The 18,219-nt window shown below is 38.7% G+C and overlaps 2 protein-coding genes across 4 annotated transcripts in view; one reads left to right on the plus strand and one right to left on the minus strand.

Annotated features, from left to right (window-relative positions):
• Positions 1-13,178, minus strand: part of CAMKMT (calmodulin-lysine N-methyltransferase) — a 381,932-nt gene extending 368,754 nt beyond the window's left edge. Inside the window, exons 1-2 of one of the 2 annotated variants that reach the window (XM_040623517.1) lie at positions 12,915-13,178; positions 7,183-7,355 (exon numbers count right to left, since the gene is read on the minus strand). In XM_040623517.1, coding sequence (XP_040479451.1) covers positions 7,183-7,355; positions 12,915-13,052 — 311 coding nt within the window. In that variant the 5' untranslated portion in view covers positions 13,053-13,178. The remainder of the gene's footprint in view (positions 1-7,182; positions 7,356-12,914) is intronic. The other variant, XM_040623516.1, reaches the window with a different exon arrangement.
• Positions 13,179-13,285: 107 nt separating this feature from the next.
• The window catches only part of PREPL (prolyl endopeptidase like), a 59,235-nt gene continuing 54,301 nt past the window's right edge, over positions 13,286-18,219 (plus strand). Inside the window, exons 1-2 of one of the 2 annotated variants that reach the window (XM_040623515.1) lie at positions 13,286-13,685; positions 15,017-15,553. In XM_040623515.1, coding sequence (XP_040479449.1) covers positions 15,335-15,553 — 219 coding nt within the window. In that variant the 5' untranslated portion in view covers positions 13,286-13,685; positions 15,017-15,334. The remainder of the gene's footprint in view (positions 13,686-15,016; positions 15,554-18,219) is intronic. The other variant, XM_008699819.2, reaches the window with a different exon arrangement.

Consider the following 18,219-nt stretch of genomic DNA (forward strand, 5'->3'; position numbering starts at 1 on the left):
AGACAAGCTGTATGTCATGAAAATTAAAAACTTTTGTCCATCAAAGGACACTATCATTAATGTTAAAAGACAACCCACAGAATGGGAGAAAATACTTGCAAATCACTGGGTCTAGTATCCAGAATATATAAAGAGCTCTCATGATTCAACAACAAAAAGATGACCCATTTAAAAATGGGCAAAGCACTTGAACAGACATTTCTCCAAAGATGATATAGAAATGGTCAATGAGCACATGAAAGGATGGACATCATTAGTCATCAGGGGACTGCAGATCAAAACCACTGTGAGATATCACTTCATATCCACTAGAATGGCTGAAATAAAAAAACAATAATAAAGGAAAAATAACAACTGCTGGCAAACATGGAGAGAAACAGGAACCCTCATATATTCCTGGTAGGAATGCAAAATGGTGCAACCATTGTGAAAAACAATTTGGTCAATTTTCAAAAAGTTAAACAAAGATTTACCACATGACCCTGCAATTTCACCCTAAGGTACAGACCTAAGAGAATTAAAAACTTACACAGTCACACAAAAACTTGCATACGAATGTTTATAGTAGCAATCATTCATAATTCCCATAAGTGGAAACAACCCAAATGTCCGTTAACTGATAAATGCAGAAACAAAATGTGGTATTATCCACACAATGGAATATTAATCAGCCATAAAAAAGGAATGAAATAATTATACATGCTATAACCCAGATGAATCAAAAACATTACTCTAAGCGAAAGAAGCCAGACATAAAAGTCCACATACTGTATGATTATATTGATATGCAATGTCCAAAATAGGCAAAGCCATACAGACAGAAAGTAGATTAGTAGTTGCCAGGGTCTGGGGGGAGGAGGTGGATGGGGAAACACTATGAATGGGTATGGGGTTTCCTTATCAGGTGATAAAATCTCTGGAATTAGACAGTGGTGATAACTGCACAACATTATGAATATACTAAAAACCACTGAATTTTAGTTTAAAATGGCTAATTGGAGTGGTGAATTTTATGTTACACGAATTTTATCTTGATTAAAAAGAAAACTGGTCCAAAAAAAGAAAAAAGAAACAAAGAAAAAGCCAAAGAGTAAAATGGGCCCTAAAAGACTTTAGAAGAACAAAGAAGAGAGGTTTTCAGAAGGAAAAGGTTTGAAAACTTGATTCTAGATGCAACATGCTTTGGAGCTCTTTCAAAAATAAATGGGTAAAGAGTCAAGTAAGTCAGACAGAGAAAGACAAAAACCATATGGCTTCACATGCAAGTGAAAACACATGAAAGGATGGACATCAATAGTCATCAGGGGACTGCAAATCAAAACTGAATAAACAAAACAAAAACAGACTCATAGATGCAGGAAACAAACCGTTGTTTATGGGGGGGGGAGGGTGATACAGGTGAAGGGCACAAAGAGGTACAACACTTCCAGTTGTCAGGGCGCCTGGGTGGCTCAGTCGGTTGAGCATCTGCCTCTTGATTCAGGTTCAGGTCATGATCTCAGGGTTGTGAGATCGAGCCCTGTGTCAGGCTTTGCGCTCAGCATGGAGTCGGCTTCAGATTCTCTCCCTCTCCTTCTGCCCCTCCCCTCACTCACACACTCAATCTCTCTCTCTCTCTCAAAAAATAAATAAATAAAATCTTTAGGAAAAAAACAAACTTCCAGTTATAAAATACAAATAAGTCATGGGGATGTAATGTACTGCATAGGTAATATAGTTAATAATGTAATAACTTTGGGTGGTGATAGATGGTAACCAGACTTATTGTGGAGACCACTGCATAATGTATAAAACTATCAAATCATTATGATGTACATCTGAAGCTAATAGGATAGAGTAAGACAGTTACACGCATACATATATATGTAAGCAAACTATATAACCAATCGTGATTGGAGTTTAAAACAAGCTTAAAAAACTAAGTTATATTAGCCCATATCTATGATTTAAGTTCTATGAAAACCTGACTCAATGGATTAGTCTTTTAATTTTCTGCATACACTGGATCATATTTGAAAGGTTCTAGAAAGTTCCTCCTAAAATATAAAATAAAATGCAAGAGAACAAAAGCTGTTTCAATACTCACCTCTGCTGTTATATCACTACTAATATTAAAACTATACTTTTTTTTTTTTTTAAGTAGGCTCCACGCAGAGCTTGAACTCATGACCCTGAGATCGAGAGCTGATCTGAGATTAGGAGTCAGATGCTTAACCAACTGAGCCACCCAGACACCCCTAAAACTATACTTTTTAATTATAAATTCAGTATTTCTATTTGCCTCAGATGCCAGCTTTGCCAACCTTTAAATGGCCACCTTGGTCTACCACATATGTAATGATAATCTGCCGTAGATCTAATTTCATAAGCATGCCATTACGTCACTAGTTCTTATTTCGTGCGCACTCAGAGTACAACGTACTAAGTTGAGTGGGATGAAGGTGTTATGCTTTCCCTTCCCTAGAGAAGCCATCTGTGACCTCACGGCAGCACATCTGTTGTGCTAGAAGGACGCACCACAGTCAAAGACAAGTCATTCCTGATGTCACGATGTGCATTCTAAGCTCCCAGGACAAGCCAAAAGTTAAAAGCGCTAGGCTTCTAATTCAGCAATTACCATGGCAACAGTAGTCTTATTCAAAGAAAGGGGGAGAGTTCAGGCCTCTCAGCTTCTTCTACACCTGTGACATATACACGTTTATAAATCAGTAACTCGGGCACTTTTATGGTTCCAAATATAATGTAAGTATTTAAAGCTTCCAGAATATGCAGATTGCGACCATACTGAAATTGAGTTGAAATATGGAGAGTGGGAAACAATTTCTAGCACCAATACAGTAAACTCTGTTTATAACAAAATATTAAAATCAATTGCAGATGATAAGACGGCGGGATGGGGGGTAGCTCTTAATATAAACATCACCTGGATGTTCTCTATACAAACATCTATCTAATTGCAAGAACCTCGTCTATAAGGTTCTAAGAAATAAAAAATAAAGTACCAGAAAGACAAAAAGACTTTGCCAAGGAATAAAGTAGGAGTCATGCCCTGGATTTTAATTTCCTAACTTTTAATACTTCACTTAGGAACAAAGAGTCAACTATCCTCAGATACACAGAAAAGACAATACATCTTGGGGATTTTGTCTAACTTTTACCTCATCCAGACTTTTGCCTCTGATGCAAAGTCACTAAGGTAAATTCTCTGTTCCTTCATTTTATTTTTTTATTTCCACTCGCCTACTTCTCCCTGCTATTCCTTCATTTAAAGTAGCATCACACAAGGCTGACAAAAAATAATGGTCCAAGTTTTAATTTAGGCCACTGCTTATATACCTTTCAATAATACAAACAAATACAACTATGTACTTTGAATTCACAAATATCTAGTTATTTACCCTCTTAGGATACTCATTTCAAGCCTAATACAACTCTAAAGAGACAGAAATTAATACACAGGGAAATTTAAAGAAGGACAAAACAACAAGTATTGATTACAAGGATTAATCACTATATGCATCATCCCTGTTGAACTGGAGCAGGTGACGTCAGACGATAAGAACTGAGAAAGTGAAAATGGGGTTTATACTCTGTGAGGATCAAAACATTTCAAATGGGGCGCCTGGGTGGCTCAGTCCTTAAGTGTCTGCCTTCAGCTCAGGTCATGATCCGAGCGTCCTGGGATGGAGCCCCACATCAGGCTCCCTGCTCAGTGGAAAGCCTGCTTCTCCCTCTACCTCTGCTCTTCCCCCTGTTTGTGCTCTCTCTCTCACTGTCTCTCTGTCAAATAAAAAAATAAAATCTTAAAAAAAAAAATCTCAAATGCTCAGCCCTTTATGAGAACCTAGAAGCAGAGCCATCATATAACATGTATTGACCATGGTTCCCGTAGAGATTGTGATGGTTTTTGAGAGCCATTGATGATTCTGCCTTGCACTTTCTCCCCCTGGATATCTTCTAGTGCCTTTGCCCTCATCTGAAATGACTTCTCCCTTTCCCTCAGAAGTTCCACCTACTTCCAGATCCAGCTTAAACCTCTGCCCCTCAAGGCCTTCCGAAAATCACCCTCACCTCTAAGCTCCTTATTTGTATGAAGTCTTCCAGTTCTTTGGAAATCAGTTGTGCGATGCCTAATGACAGTTCTGAGAATGGGTGCTTAAACTTTCCTTCTTATTTAATATTTTTATTACTTAACTTTTCACATATTTAAAACCCTTGAGGATAATATATCTTACATTTCTTTTTGTTAACCTATATAGAAGGTGTCATTAAATATTTATTGATTTAAATTTATTTAAAACTATTCATCACCTTTTTTTCCAGTCATTTCAAAGTGTTGATTTAACAAACTTTTAAAAATGTAGATAAGGGGTGCCTGGGTGGCTCAGCCATTGGGTGTCTGCCTTCGGCTCAGGTCATGATCCCAGGGTCCTGGGATCGAGCCCCACGTCAGGCTCCCTGCTCTGCAGGAAGCCTGCTTCTCCCTCTCACACTCCCCTTGCTTATGTTCCCTCTCTCGCTGTCTCTCTCTGTCAAATAAATAAATAAAATCTTAAGAAATAATAAATAAAATAAAATAAAAAATGTAGATGAAAATAATAATACTCCATTCCAAAACTACCTTCTAAACAACAACCTTTAGCTACTGCAAGTAATTTTTTTAAACTTTAGAATGCTCGCAATTCAAACAATACTGAAGAAGATAAAGGTAGCTAAAGAAATGTCATGTAAGCAGGTTGAGAAGAGAGTTGATATGAGATATTAAAGGAACAAGAATGGAGATCCATGTTGGGCAGATAACAGATAACAAGAGGAAGTGGTAAAAGAAATCAACGTGAACAAAATTGGCAATGGAATGGAATGAACTGTTCTTGGCAGATATCCTCCCCTACCTAAGCAATTGCAGTAATTTCAGTGATTTCCTATATAGTAACAGAATTATGGAGTAAGAAATAGAATGCTCAGAATAATCAATGAGGAAATTAGTTTATCTGGGCCTCAATCCCTTCATCTGTAAAATGAATAAGTGGATACATGATTGCCTCAGGAGAGGCAGCATGTGCAGAAGTTAAAAGTGCAGTGACTGTCATTATATAAAATGTTACCAATGGAGATAGCTAGGTGAAGGTAAGTGAACTCCTTGTACTATTTCTGCAACTCCCTGAACGGCTGTAATTATTTCAAAATAAAAGTCTTTAAAAGTACAGGCTGTGGAACCAGACCACTGGGATTTGAATAGAGGCACAATCACTGGCCTTCGATCAAGTCATTTAACCTCTCTGCATTTCACTTTGCTCGTCTGCAAAATGAAGATAATCATAGTATTTACCTCATAAACTGTTGTGTGGATTAAATAAACTAATACATGTAAACTACTCACAACAGGGCTTGTCAAATAGTAGTCACTCGGTGGTCAGCCTTTATTAATGTGGTTATGATCTTTTCAAAATTATTCTAAGATAGCGTTCAGCTCTAGAATACATGTAAGCTATTGTTATCTTTGCACTACTAATGTGGAGAGAAACAAACTAGTTTGAAAAAAGAGAATAAATCTTGGTAGCTATCAAGGCCAATGTTGTAGCTTGGTCACCTGCCTTCTCTCCATAAATGAGGATTCAATGTCATATTTATATAGACAGGCTTGCGTTTATTTATTTATTTATTTTTTTGAAAAATGGATCTATCACAAAGAACCATGCCTTTGGAAAGGAGTCTCAGTTTATAGTGGAGCCTGCGTTCCTGCTACACCAGGGTCATCTGCCACAGAACCATGCCCTGGTTTGAAAACTCCTTAGAACAGAAGATGTCACATTCTCTCTAGCTAACCCTTGCTAGGACCTCAAAGATGTCAGGAAATCATCCTTGGCACGTTTGACACTTAACTGCATCTTGTCACCATTGGATATAGAGGGTAAGTATTAGAACTTTACACCTGAAGACTGCTATTGAATCAGTCTGTTCTTCTCTTTAATTTCCTTATAGATACTATCTTTCAATTGTTGAATCATCTTCATTACTACTTTGTAGAGTTACTGTAAGGATTACATTAACTAGCATACCTCAAGACACCTCTCTCTGTATGGGGCACACAGTAAGCACAAAATGCCTTTTTCTTCCCTTTCTAACCAAGAACTAAACTAATTATCTCCATCAGAACGTGAGACAGTTGAGGTATTCGAGTTAGAATCTCATAATGAATATACAGGCGAGCTCACAAACCCCTAGGTTTTTATCTACTTTTTGGAGTTTTCAACAATTACGAAACCAGATCCTAATTGTTCTTCCCTGCCCACCCTAGTCAATTTTTATCCAGATCCCAAATTTTAAGCTATTATGTCTTTTAAAGCTTAGATATTTTAAACTGAAATAGTTCAAGAAACATATACTATAAATAGACATCCTTTGTGAAAACTTTTTTTTCTTAAAATTATTCCTCGCCTCACCTAAACCTTATTCAGTCACATTCCACTTAAAATGTTTTTTGCTCTTCTTACAGTTACTGTAAATGCGCTCCTCCCTCCCTTTCAAAATGTGAAATCTTGTCAAAAAAGGAAGATTTTATAAAATCAAACACCTACAGTAATATTGCAACATGCTAGACTGTAACTGTGAGAGAAAATTCAGTAAAAATGGTGTCTTGTTACTTCAGTTTGCAACTCTCCTGTCTCTTCTTCAATGATTTTTAAAGCCAGAACAGTCTGTATGCTTCTCACAATATCAGTGTTTTCAGCTGAATTTTCTCCTCCTATTCTTAAGATTCTAGTCTGAAAGTGACAAAACATGAATGGAAAAAATATCAAAGCTTGATTTTTCAGATAACTACCACTTGAAGAGTAGTTTGGAAAATTCTGTTTTCACTTTCAGCCTCCCTTGCCTCTTCAAAAAGAACTTGGTTTTTTGTCAAATGCTATGAGAGAATGGTTAAAAAGAACCTTTTGATTTGCAAGCCACTTTGTCCTCAAATGCCGCTACATGCCTGAGAATTTTTTTTCTTTAGTTCTGAGAATACAACAAAACCCAGTTAAAGTAGCAGGATTTCCTAACACAATGCTGCAAAACCCAAGTTCTGATCCAGATTACCGGCAAACTCAATAGAATGAACAATGAGATTCTTATTAGACTGCTTTTCTTCTACAAGAGAAAAATACTTTTTTAAAAAATCATCCCTGGAGTGATGTTTACCTTAAAGAAATACTGTACTCAGGATAGAAGACACTTGTGTATTGGACCCATGCACCAACTTCCTCGTCGGCTGCCCTTTTTTTGGCTTCTGTTACTGAAAACAGATTAAATGATTCAAATCTTCTTACGGATACATGTCGCAGGCAATCATCCAGGTGCTTCTGCTTCAGAACCTTTGAAATAAAGCCAAATATCGTGTTCATATGATATATACACAGGTTAGGGGTTCAAAGTTTAAGCGGTCAGGGGACATTCATTTCCAAATACATCAGATTAGATAATGTAGGCCAACCTCTTGCTGGAGGCGACTACAGATGATGGACAGAATACCTTTTTTTTAAAGTTTTTTTATTATTTATTTATTCAAGAGAGAGGGAGACAGTGGGAGGGAGAGAGAGTGAGAGAGAGTGAGCAAGGGGAGGAGCAGAGGGAGAGGGACAAGCAGACTCCATGTTGAGTGCAGAACCCAATGTGGGGCTCAATCCCACGACCTGAGATTATGACCGGAGCCGAAACCAAGAGTCAGATGTTCAACCGACTGAGCCACCCAGGCACCCCTGGACAGAATATCTTAAAACATTATTTAAGGTAGCAGAGAACAAAGAACAAAGCAGAGAACTAGTAAAGATTTACCAGTCTAATAACTTAAAAAGGATATAAATCCAGAGAGGTGAGCTTGGCTTTTGCAATCACTTTCCTTGTGGGGACATTGATCCAATTCCATTACAAAGAGCTAAGAAGACAAGCAGCACCTTTTACAGCCTGTGGACTTAGGGGGTAAAAGCTGAATTTCAAAGCTTACTACCTAGGCAGGGGCAGGTATATTGTTCTGAGCCTGTCTCATGCGTGTGTGTGTATGTGTGTCTATTTTAAGATAAATCAAATGAGTAATTTTGTTGGGGGTCACTGAAAACTGGGTTTTTAAATATGGGAGAAACAAAGTTGTAAGATTAATGATGGTAAGCAAAAACTCTATAGCTCTGAATCTGAATAAAGTGTAACAGAAACTAAGGGTTATTTTATCTATTAAAACATGTGTAAAAACATATATATCTCTTACATCTTACCACTTAAAAGTTCTAGAAACAATGACCAAACTAGTAGCAATGAATACACTTAATGCCCATATTGCTGTCTTTAAATATTATTTTTCTATTAAAACAAAGTAAGGCCCCTTGGAGAAATGGCATGAATTATACAAATGAACCTAGGACACCCTGCACACAAGAAACTAAGAAAGCCATAAAAAATTAAGAGTTATATCAAAAGAACTCCAAAGCCAATTTGAATAGGGTCCATTGGCCAAAGATGGGACAGCGCGAGCATTAACAAAGGTAATAAATGTAATAGAATCGAAACATATGAGTTCGTCAGGGTATTTTTTTTTTTAAATACCCCATTGATGATCTTTAAAGGATGCTAGAGAACCAGCTTATTATTTGGAAAACTAGTAAACAAAGAGAAAGAATCAAGTATTTTTCTGTCTTTCCTATATGAACTGTAACTGAGAATATCCAAATAGATAAGGGGAAGTTTGTCCTTATAGTAGTATCCCAAGAAATAAATGAGGAAGGAATGACACAATTAGAATATCACCATTTTTCAACCTTCTCATGAATTCATGAACCTAGACAATCATCACCAGGAAGAGAAATAACCAGACACCACTGTGATTACTGATGAAAGCATAGTCTACCATCATCTTGACCAACCAAACCAGACCAAGCCAAAAACATTAATCTGAATCTGATCAAGCCTCTATATCTAGCAAAGAGGAACTTGCAGGAAAAAGGGAATTAGGCATCCCATTAAACATCATCATCGAGTATAATTACTAAAAATCAACAACCTAATAGTCATAATCAAATGAAAAATAACTAAAACGTTACCTAAAACACCAAATATATTGGAAATGAAGCAATATACTTCTAAAAAAGTTATGAACCAAAAAAAAAGAAGAAGAAAATCCAGTAGAAATCGGAAAGTATTTTGAACTAAATAATAAAAACACATTTCAAGACATATGAAATGCAGATAAATTCGTGCTTAGAGGAAAATTTGTGGAAAGGCTAAAAATCAGTAAGCTAAGCATCCATTGCAAAAATTACAAAAAGAAGCAAATTAAGTACCCTAAAAAAACAGAAATTAATAAAGTAAACAAAAATATAGCTAGAAAGATTAAAACAGCAAAAGTTGGTTCTTTAAAGAGATTAATAAAACTGACAAACCCTTGATAACACTAATAAGAAAAAAGAGAGAAAATATAAATATGAATGTGACAGGGAGATCACTACAGATTCGCAGGCATTAAAAAATAGCAAAGGGATATTATAAAAACTATGACTATTTGGATGAAATGGACAAATTCCTAGAATACAACTACCAAAACTGACACAAGAGGAGACAAAAAGTCTGACTAGCACCAAACTATTTTAAAAATACAATGTGTAGGTCAATAGGGGAAGGGATAATTGGATGATGGGCATTAAGAGGGCACTTGATGTGATGAGCACTGGGTGTTATACGCAACTAATGAGTTGCTAAATTCTACCTCTAAAACTAATTTTAAAAATAAAAATAAAAATACAATGCATAAATAAAAATTTTACCAAAGAAAACTCCAGGCCTAGATTGCTCATCAGCAAATTACACCAAATTTCTAAGTAAAAATTAATGCATGTCTTACCACACTCTTCACTAAATCTTCAAATAACCCTATGGGATCGTAGATACTAATCACATGAGAGAGGAAAGAAGGGGATGTTAATTTGCTGAACATCAGAGAACTAGGAAAAGGCAAAGAATCATGCTGTTTCTTTCAGCACTGGTAGTTTCAAACATATGGCATCGTGTTTTAATTTAAATCATATTGTGAAATATTCCCTTAATCAGATTAAATCAAGTATTAGACCTCTAGGTAAGACTATTCATTCTGTAGGTGTTCGTGAATGTGTGTGTAATGGTCATTGCTACTTTTTCACCTGTCCTACATCCCTTCCTCTTGGGAACTGCCCTCCCTCACTCTATGAAATAATGATGGGATTGTTATCTTCCTTGACACAGAGTGGGCTAATGTCCCAGGTAGCCAAAGTGCCTTATTCTCCTGGACCCAACAACTGGTCCAAGCTTGGCCTATTAGAGTCATTTAATGGACATTATTTGGTTGTTTGGGAAAAGGGTCATTTCTTCTGGATCACTAGTTGAGCACATGATGAAAGCCTGTAGTTGCCAAAAGCCATCTTTGCTCTCAGGTAATGAGACCCAACAAAGAGGAAAACAGAATACTATCCAAAGCCTCTACCAATATTGTTCCGTAGTCTTCATCTGATTAAAGTGAGCGCTAGGCTCAAAAGTCAGCAATTTATCATGTGACCTGGTATCAAATGATGAACTAGGTCAACGGGGTTTTTTATTTTAAAAAAAAGGTGAATTACCAAACCAAAAAAAAATATTGAACAGTTAAAGTGAAGGACCATTAGATAGCATTGAAGCCCTATGGGGTAAGGGAATGACAGAACTGTGAAGAAAAAAACAAGCAGACACAAGCAGATGCCCCTAAGAGAGAGAGCTGCATCTCTCTATCACTGTTTAGATCCCTGAGTTTTCCAGTCCTGGACACATACAAGATGTGGATGGTCCATTTGAGACATATTTACTAAGCACCTACAAATGTTTAATATACATTGTAGATTAGATTTACTATGGAAAAACATTCACTTCCTTTCTTGCCCCTTCAAGGGAAGAGTATACTTCTCTGCCCTTTGATTTTAAGCTTGGCCAAGTATCTTACTTTGGCCAACAGGATGTTAGCAAGGGCTTAAAATGTGTTTCTGTGGTTGCCCTTGCTCTCTTATACCTCTGCCATGCTCAGGAGAGTATGTCAGCCAACTGGTCCAAGGATTAGAGCCAGTCTGCTGATGACAGCTTATGTCAGTCAGCTCCCAAGAGGCCCACAGACGCACAAACAAAATAAATGCTCTCTGCTCTCTGCCATCTTAATGTTGTAGTTGTTTGTTACTAATTAACAGCTAACTGATAAAATACACTGAGGACTTAATACTATGGGCCACTTAAAGCCTGTTACTCTCAGGCTTTCCACAACACTTAATAATATCTGCTAAATAAACAACTAGCCAGGCACCGCACAACGTGCAGAGGATGGAGATCAATAAAATACCATCTTTTCCCAGGGAGAACTCCCATTCTAGTAAGTTAGATGAACTCTGAATAAATGATCATAAAATGATATGGGGTTCACCGGCAGAGTGAGCAGAGGGTCTAACTCAGCCCAGAGGAGTCAGGAGAGTCTTCACAGAAGACATTAAAATGTAGTTCTGAAAAATGAACAGTCATTTAACAAGTAGGAAAGAAGATAAGACTCTAAGCAGAGTACACATGTGTATCAAAACATTAAATGCCAAAACATGAGGAGTACAAATGGCAGCCATAGCTAAAGCTTGTCTTGGTTCTGATGTAGACAGCAACTCAGAATGAATACATGTGCTGGTCAACTGGAGTTCTTACTATACTAAGAATCACTGAAATCATCACAATAAGATTTGATTGATTAATTCAAGGCCCTATTTGACTACATTGATAATTCAACTTTAACCATTTCACTGTAGAAAGTTTCTATAATGATCTGTGAAGACATGCATTTGTTATCCTATAATTTTGTAACATTAGTAACAAAACCAGATCAATAATGCTTTGAGAAATGATCACTGAGTTATGTCATGACATAAAGCTGATTGGAGACAACTGCAAAGTAACCCTCATATAAGAAGCTGATTGGAGACAACTGCAAACAAAGTAACCCTCAAAAAACTAAACACATTCTCAAAGAAAGTGGCCAGTGCTGGAAAATTCTTCTCGAAATAGAACAGTCAGAAATGTAAAGTGTCCTCTTGATTCAAGTTTTCAGGAGGAAACCTCAGCAGAAGCATAACACTGGTGTTCAAAACAATAAACAGATTTTATTTCAGCAAGTTTGGAAGGGGAGAAGTTTGGAAAGAGGGTCGGCGATGTCAAATCAGAAATGTGTCAAGCTTGCATACAAGTGAAGTTACCAGCAACAGCAGCAACTCTTAAATACAAGAAAATAACCGTCATTAAACAAACCAACACACCCGGACCAGAACACCTTGGGCACCAAGAATCTCGCTGATCACTTCAAACTACAAGATCAACATGAAAACTTCACATCCCAGTAAAAGAGACAGCTCTTAATACACCTTCCACACTCCGCTGTACCGACAGCACGTGCAACGTGACAGTCCCAACACAGTCAACCACGCTGATCTCCAAGAAAAGGGGCCAAACTTTGAACCAGACTCAGGCAGGCAGATAAGAAGCAAGAAGAAACCCGGGGGAAAAGTAAAACAGAAGCAGGAAAGAGAAGCAGCATAGGATGGGGAGCAGCGGTCCCACCAACTGGATTGTTAAGCAAAGAGAAAAGTCCCCCAGATGCAGACACATATCCAAAAGAAGATCTACTTCCGTCTGAGTTTCCCAAGAGCTCGGCGTTGGCTGCCCCCTCCCTGCCCCACCCTAATTCCTCCCTTTTGGTGGGACCCTTAGTAGAAGCAAGGGGGCGCTTCTCAGGTGGCTCCTGGCAAAACTACAAGGGAACTCCCGGAGCTGCCAAGAGGAGAGTCGCGGCCGGTCGCTCGCCTCGTACCTGCGAGGGAAGTGACCAGATGCAAAGGTGAGGCGAGTGGACTCTCCCTTACCTGCCGCAGGAGCTTCCACCGGGCGGCTCCCAAGGGCTCCGAGACTTGAAGCCCCCGAGAGGCGCCGCCGCTTGCTGGGCCTTCGCCCACAGCTCGCTCAGCCTCGCCGGCCTGGGCGTCCGCGACCCGCGACTCCATCCCGTTAAAGTCGTCTATACCCCGAGTTGTCACGGCCACAGCTCTCCCCTGCCAGGACCTGCCGACTTCTTCCCAATCAGGACCTGTGAGCCGGACCTCCCTCCGACCGCCCCAGCGCGCCCACCCTCCCCGAATTCCGCATTTCCGGTATTCGCGTCTCCTTGGCAACCAGGGTAGCGCGGCTCGCGTCATTGCACCATTTTTGCTGGCGGCCATCTTTAGTGAGGGCGGGCCGAAAAGTGAAGGAGTTGTGGCAGAACTCGCGGGACACTGGCTCCTCTTTTCCCCTTGTCCGCTGCCTCATCTCGAGCCCAGAAGACTAGCAAAGACCGAAAAGGCTTAAAACTTTCAGGGTTTTAAGAAACCCAGGTGTAGGAGAAGACGCTCATGACCACAATAAACATGGCGAAATCTGCTTAGGGTTGGTACTTGACTGGAGTTACGCACACCGGCGTGCTGCAAACCAGCTCTGGGCGGCTCTGGATAGGTTGTAGTTCTGCGCGTTGCAGAACGCAGACTTCGGCTGGACGCGACTGAGTTAACAGCGGTGCTCCTTCCCGAAAGCTTCTGGTTCTCGGACGTGCCCTGTCTTGTTTCGGTGTGCAGAGCCCGGCCGACTGTCCTTCAACTTGCGTACGTATGGAGGGGCATACTGTGTACAAGAGGGATTCTCCCCATTTTCCCCTCACCCAGTCACGCCTCAGTCCCCTGGTCCTCGCTTTTTGCCTGGCGTCCCTTCTCCGCGTGGCACAAACTGCCGCCACCCCATTCCCCCAGCCTCCCTGCGCTCACTTCGCCTCATCCCTGGGGTGGAGAGTTGCACCGGGAAAACGACTAGGTCCCCCCGGGAAACACCCATTCGTCTTCCCCACCCCCATCCCTGGCCTTGCATACTGTTTTCTCTCTGCGGATGAAAGATGGATGGATTGAGACTGCCGGAATGGGTATAATTATTTAGGTCCTTTTCGGTCCCTGTTACAAGGCCTTCGCGGGCGGGGGTTGGGGATGGTTACTGTTGGCTACTTACCTCTTTTCCCCACTCGCCCTTTATTTTGCTGCGACACAGAGAGAGATTGGGGGGAGGGCGCGGAGGCGTTGTAGGGGATCAGATCTCTAGTAAATCTGACGCAGTATTGTGCCTTTGATACCGAGGGGCGTTTTGTGGAAGATTGCCATGATGACATGCAACAGTGTGCAAGATACTTTGATTTCTCTTACAATAATAGTAGCCAGCATTTATTGAGTGCACACTACGTGCCAGGCACTATATTAAGATCTTTACATAAATTGTCTAATTTTATTCGTACAACTCCATAAGGTAAATGGTATCATTATCTCAGTTTTGCAGATGAAGAAACTGAGGCACAGGTGGTGAGTGCCTGAGGGACGACCTGAACCCAGGTGTCTCTCTTAACTACTAGCCTTGCTTTGATGGGTTAATGAGAACCATCTTTTCAACAGAAACCAGGGGTGGCCTCACATTGTATTTGTTCATCCTAAAGTGATGTGTTTTGTTTTAACTAAAGAGCTAAATATCTTTTCAACGTTGAGTCCAGTTGTTGCTACGTCCAAGATTTGGAGCCAACCAGATTGGACTTTTTGCTGTGCTACTTTCTGTCCAAGTGACCTAGGGCACTTGCCAAAACCTCCCAGAGCCACAGCTTGCTCATCTGTAAAATGAATGTTATAATGGCTACTCTGTCAGGTCCTTATGAAGTTTAAATTAGACAAAGTACATAAAAGTGTCTGGCACTAAGCACTCAACAACTCCTCTACCTTTATTAAGTAAGTCGGCTTTACCAGTTTATCCTTCATATACATACCAGAGATACGTTCTGGATTTCCTAAGATCAAAGCCTTTTTGCCTTTTAATGCGCTCAAGAGTTCTGGAGATGCCCCCATTAAGTCTGTGTATTTGTTTGCAAATTTTATTTATTTATTTATTTATTTTTGTTATTTTTTAGTTTGCCCCATGTGTACCAGAATCTGTGCTGCATAGTTTGAGCCTGATAGGATTGACTTTACAAATGAGACATTTAAGTCACGTCTGCCGAGAAGTGTGATTTGAATAAAACTTTAACTTACACAAGTTTTCAGGTGTTTTTAACCTGAGTTATCAGCTGTCTGCAGTTAACTCATAACCTGAAGGGTGGATGGCCCTGAAGGGGAGGGATAAGAACTGCGGATCTTAGATACTCTGAGAACCCACTACTGTGTAATCCTACCTATGAAATCATGTGCTGACAGCCCCAAAGGGAGCATAAACCAGGGACTCTGATATCATGCAGCAGAAGAGCAAATTATTTCTCCAGGCTTTGAAGTATAGTATTCCTCGCCTTGGGAAATGCATGCAGAAACAGCACTTGAATCACTGTACCTTCGCTGATCATTATTACAATAGAATAAAATTGAAAAAATATCACCTAACCAAGTGTCTGCAGAATAAACCCACGATATCAGAGTTAGCAAGAAACATCCCAAGTCGGAGCTTCTCAAGTAAGGTATGGACTTTTTAAGTTAACCTATTTGTAGGTCATTAAGATTAATTTTAGTTTAAAGATAAAGGATGGGTAAGATATCAGTTATTAACTTTCTCAGTAGTTCTAGTTTGATTTTTAAAATGCTAAGGCTCAATTGTCTGTAGTTCAATTTAGGTATAAAAGAATATATGCATATATATTTGTACAGTTATAATGTAATACATAAAGATATATATTGAAAATGATTCACTTTTGGAAATCCTTATGCTGACCAGTGCATTTCAAAGTATAATTCAGCTTTCTAAAATTCCTAGAATACCATAATAGCTTTTAACAAAATCTAATAATCTGTTTTATAAATCTCAAATTAGTAAACTTTAGTAACTCCATGTGTGTTAATTCTTTGTTTAAAAAAAAAATGAAAAAAAGGCTTGCATTTTTGGCCACTTGGGTCCTTCAGGAAGATGCGTTCAGACTATTGTACTTTGGCCAGACCCCAAACTGTGGGCCTGACCTCAACCTTGACCTGATTGCCATTATATGTAGAGTCACCACACATTCTCTTTGCGTGGGACAGTCCCAATCTACACCTGTTGTTCCTGTGTAATTATTAATAGTGTCCCCTTTCCTCTCAAAAATGTCATGGTTAGGATGGTAAATTATATAGTCATCCTACTTATTAGAGATTAAGCTATCTATTTATGCTGCTGCCACCTCCCTACCATATACTTGTTGTGTTCCTTAGGCTCATTAAATTACATTTGGGGATGATACTTTCGCAATAATTTACCATATTAGTTTAATATTTCAGTTTCTGGTTTAAATTGTTTTGTTGCATACTGATTTTTTTTCTTCTTTGTTTTGACGACCTCATTTTTTTATTGTGGTAAAACATGTATAACATAAAATTAGCCATTGTAACCACTTTTAAGTGTATAATTTAGTGGCATTCATTACATTTACAATGTTGTACAGTCATCACCACTATTTCTAAAACCCTATCATCACCGAAAAGAAATGTATCCATGAAACAATAACTCCCCACTGTCTCCATTTCCAGGCCCCTGGTAACCTTTAATCTATTTTCTTTCTCTATGAATTTGCCTATTCTAGATAATTCATGTAGTTGTAATCGTATGGTATTTATCCTTCTGTGTTTGGCTTACTTCATTTAACATGTTTTAAAGGTTCGTCCATGTTGTAGAATACATCAGAACTTCATCCTCTTTGTGGCTGAATAATATTCCATTGTATGTGGATACCATATCCATTTTGTCAGTGGATACTTGAGTGGCTTCTCTTTTTAAAAATGATATTTTTTTCATCTTATTTTATTGGATTCTTTTTTTTTTCCCCCAAGGTTTCCTCTTAGCTCATGCTCATGGGTTCTTGTGTGGGTTTTGGTTTTTTGTCTGTTTTTTGTTTGTTTTCGCTTTTAACTTTTTATCTGTGGTTCTTAGACTTTTTTACTCTTTATGTCTTAGTCTTTCAGATTATTTTTCTTTTTATAGTATCTTGGCTTAGTTTAACACATTTTTTTCTTTCTTTACTCAGAAATTCTTCATGTCTTTTATTTCATTATTACCTTTCGTGTGTGTGCAGCTTTATTCTACTTAGGAAACATAAACTTTAAATTTTACCTAGTCAAAAAATTTTGGATCTTTAGGTCATTTTATTTTGCACTTCGTTTGGAACATTTTGTCATCTAGTACATTTATCTTGAGTCTTAGTTTATAAATAGTAGGCAGGAATTACCGGCAGACTGACAGCTGAGATTAGCTCACACCCTGAACAGGAGGTTGACTATTTTTTCCCTCCATTTGTCCCTGAAGCAACTTTCCAATTCTCTTTCATAGATTCTTGTCACCTAGAAACTTTAACCTGACTCAGTAGCTCTTTTAGTAACTCTTTCACCTGAAAAACCAGTCCTGCTTTCACATGTGGTACATCAATCATTTCTTCTATGAGAAATGAAAGCTGTGCTGTCTATCTTTTATGATCACTGGGACCCAGGTACGCTATGAAGAGACCTATAGACAACGCACATTTTCTTTCAGCAAGCATACACTCAGTTCCAACTTTGTTCACTCCTACAGATATAATAAAGTAAAAAAAAAAAAAAAAAGTAGTTGGTGCCTATAGGCACATTCAAATATATCTGCCTGATAATGGAGAAAAGTAAATTTGAGGGAAGACTGAAGAGATAGAATCAGTCAAACTTCATCATTATAGGGTGATTCCATTTTATTGGGGACATCTTAGTGGAGAAATAGTGAATATAGGATGATAATCGCTCTTCTGTTTGGATTCTGAAGTTCAAAAGCCTCTTAGAAAAGTTGTTTTTAACTCAACCCCCATTCCCCACAAACACACAAAGCTATTATGGTCTTTATCCCACTTAATAGATGTTTTGCTTCAAAATCTTCCTGTGTTTCATTACAGGGTAGTGTCTCTGTCACCTTCCCCCTCCCCCTCACTGCTTTACCCAGATAGGCATTGAATTGTGTTCACACCATTGTCAAAAAATCAATAAATGTTAAGGTTTATCTCTGAACTCTCAGTTCTAGCCTGTTCATCCGTGTGTCTGTCATTATGCTGGTACCACACTGTCTTGATTGCTGTAGCTTTGTGTACTAAGTTTTGAAATCAGAAAGTGTGTGAGCTCTTTCTTTGCAAATGAAAAAACC

This window comes from Ursus maritimus, unplaced genomic scaffold, assembly GCF_017311325.1.
Source record: "Ursus maritimus isolate PB19 unplaced genomic scaffold, ASM1731132v1 scaffold_6, whole genome shotgun sequence".
Classification (NCBI taxonomy): domain Eukaryota; kingdom Metazoa; phylum Chordata; class Mammalia; order Carnivora; family Ursidae; genus Ursus; species Ursus maritimus.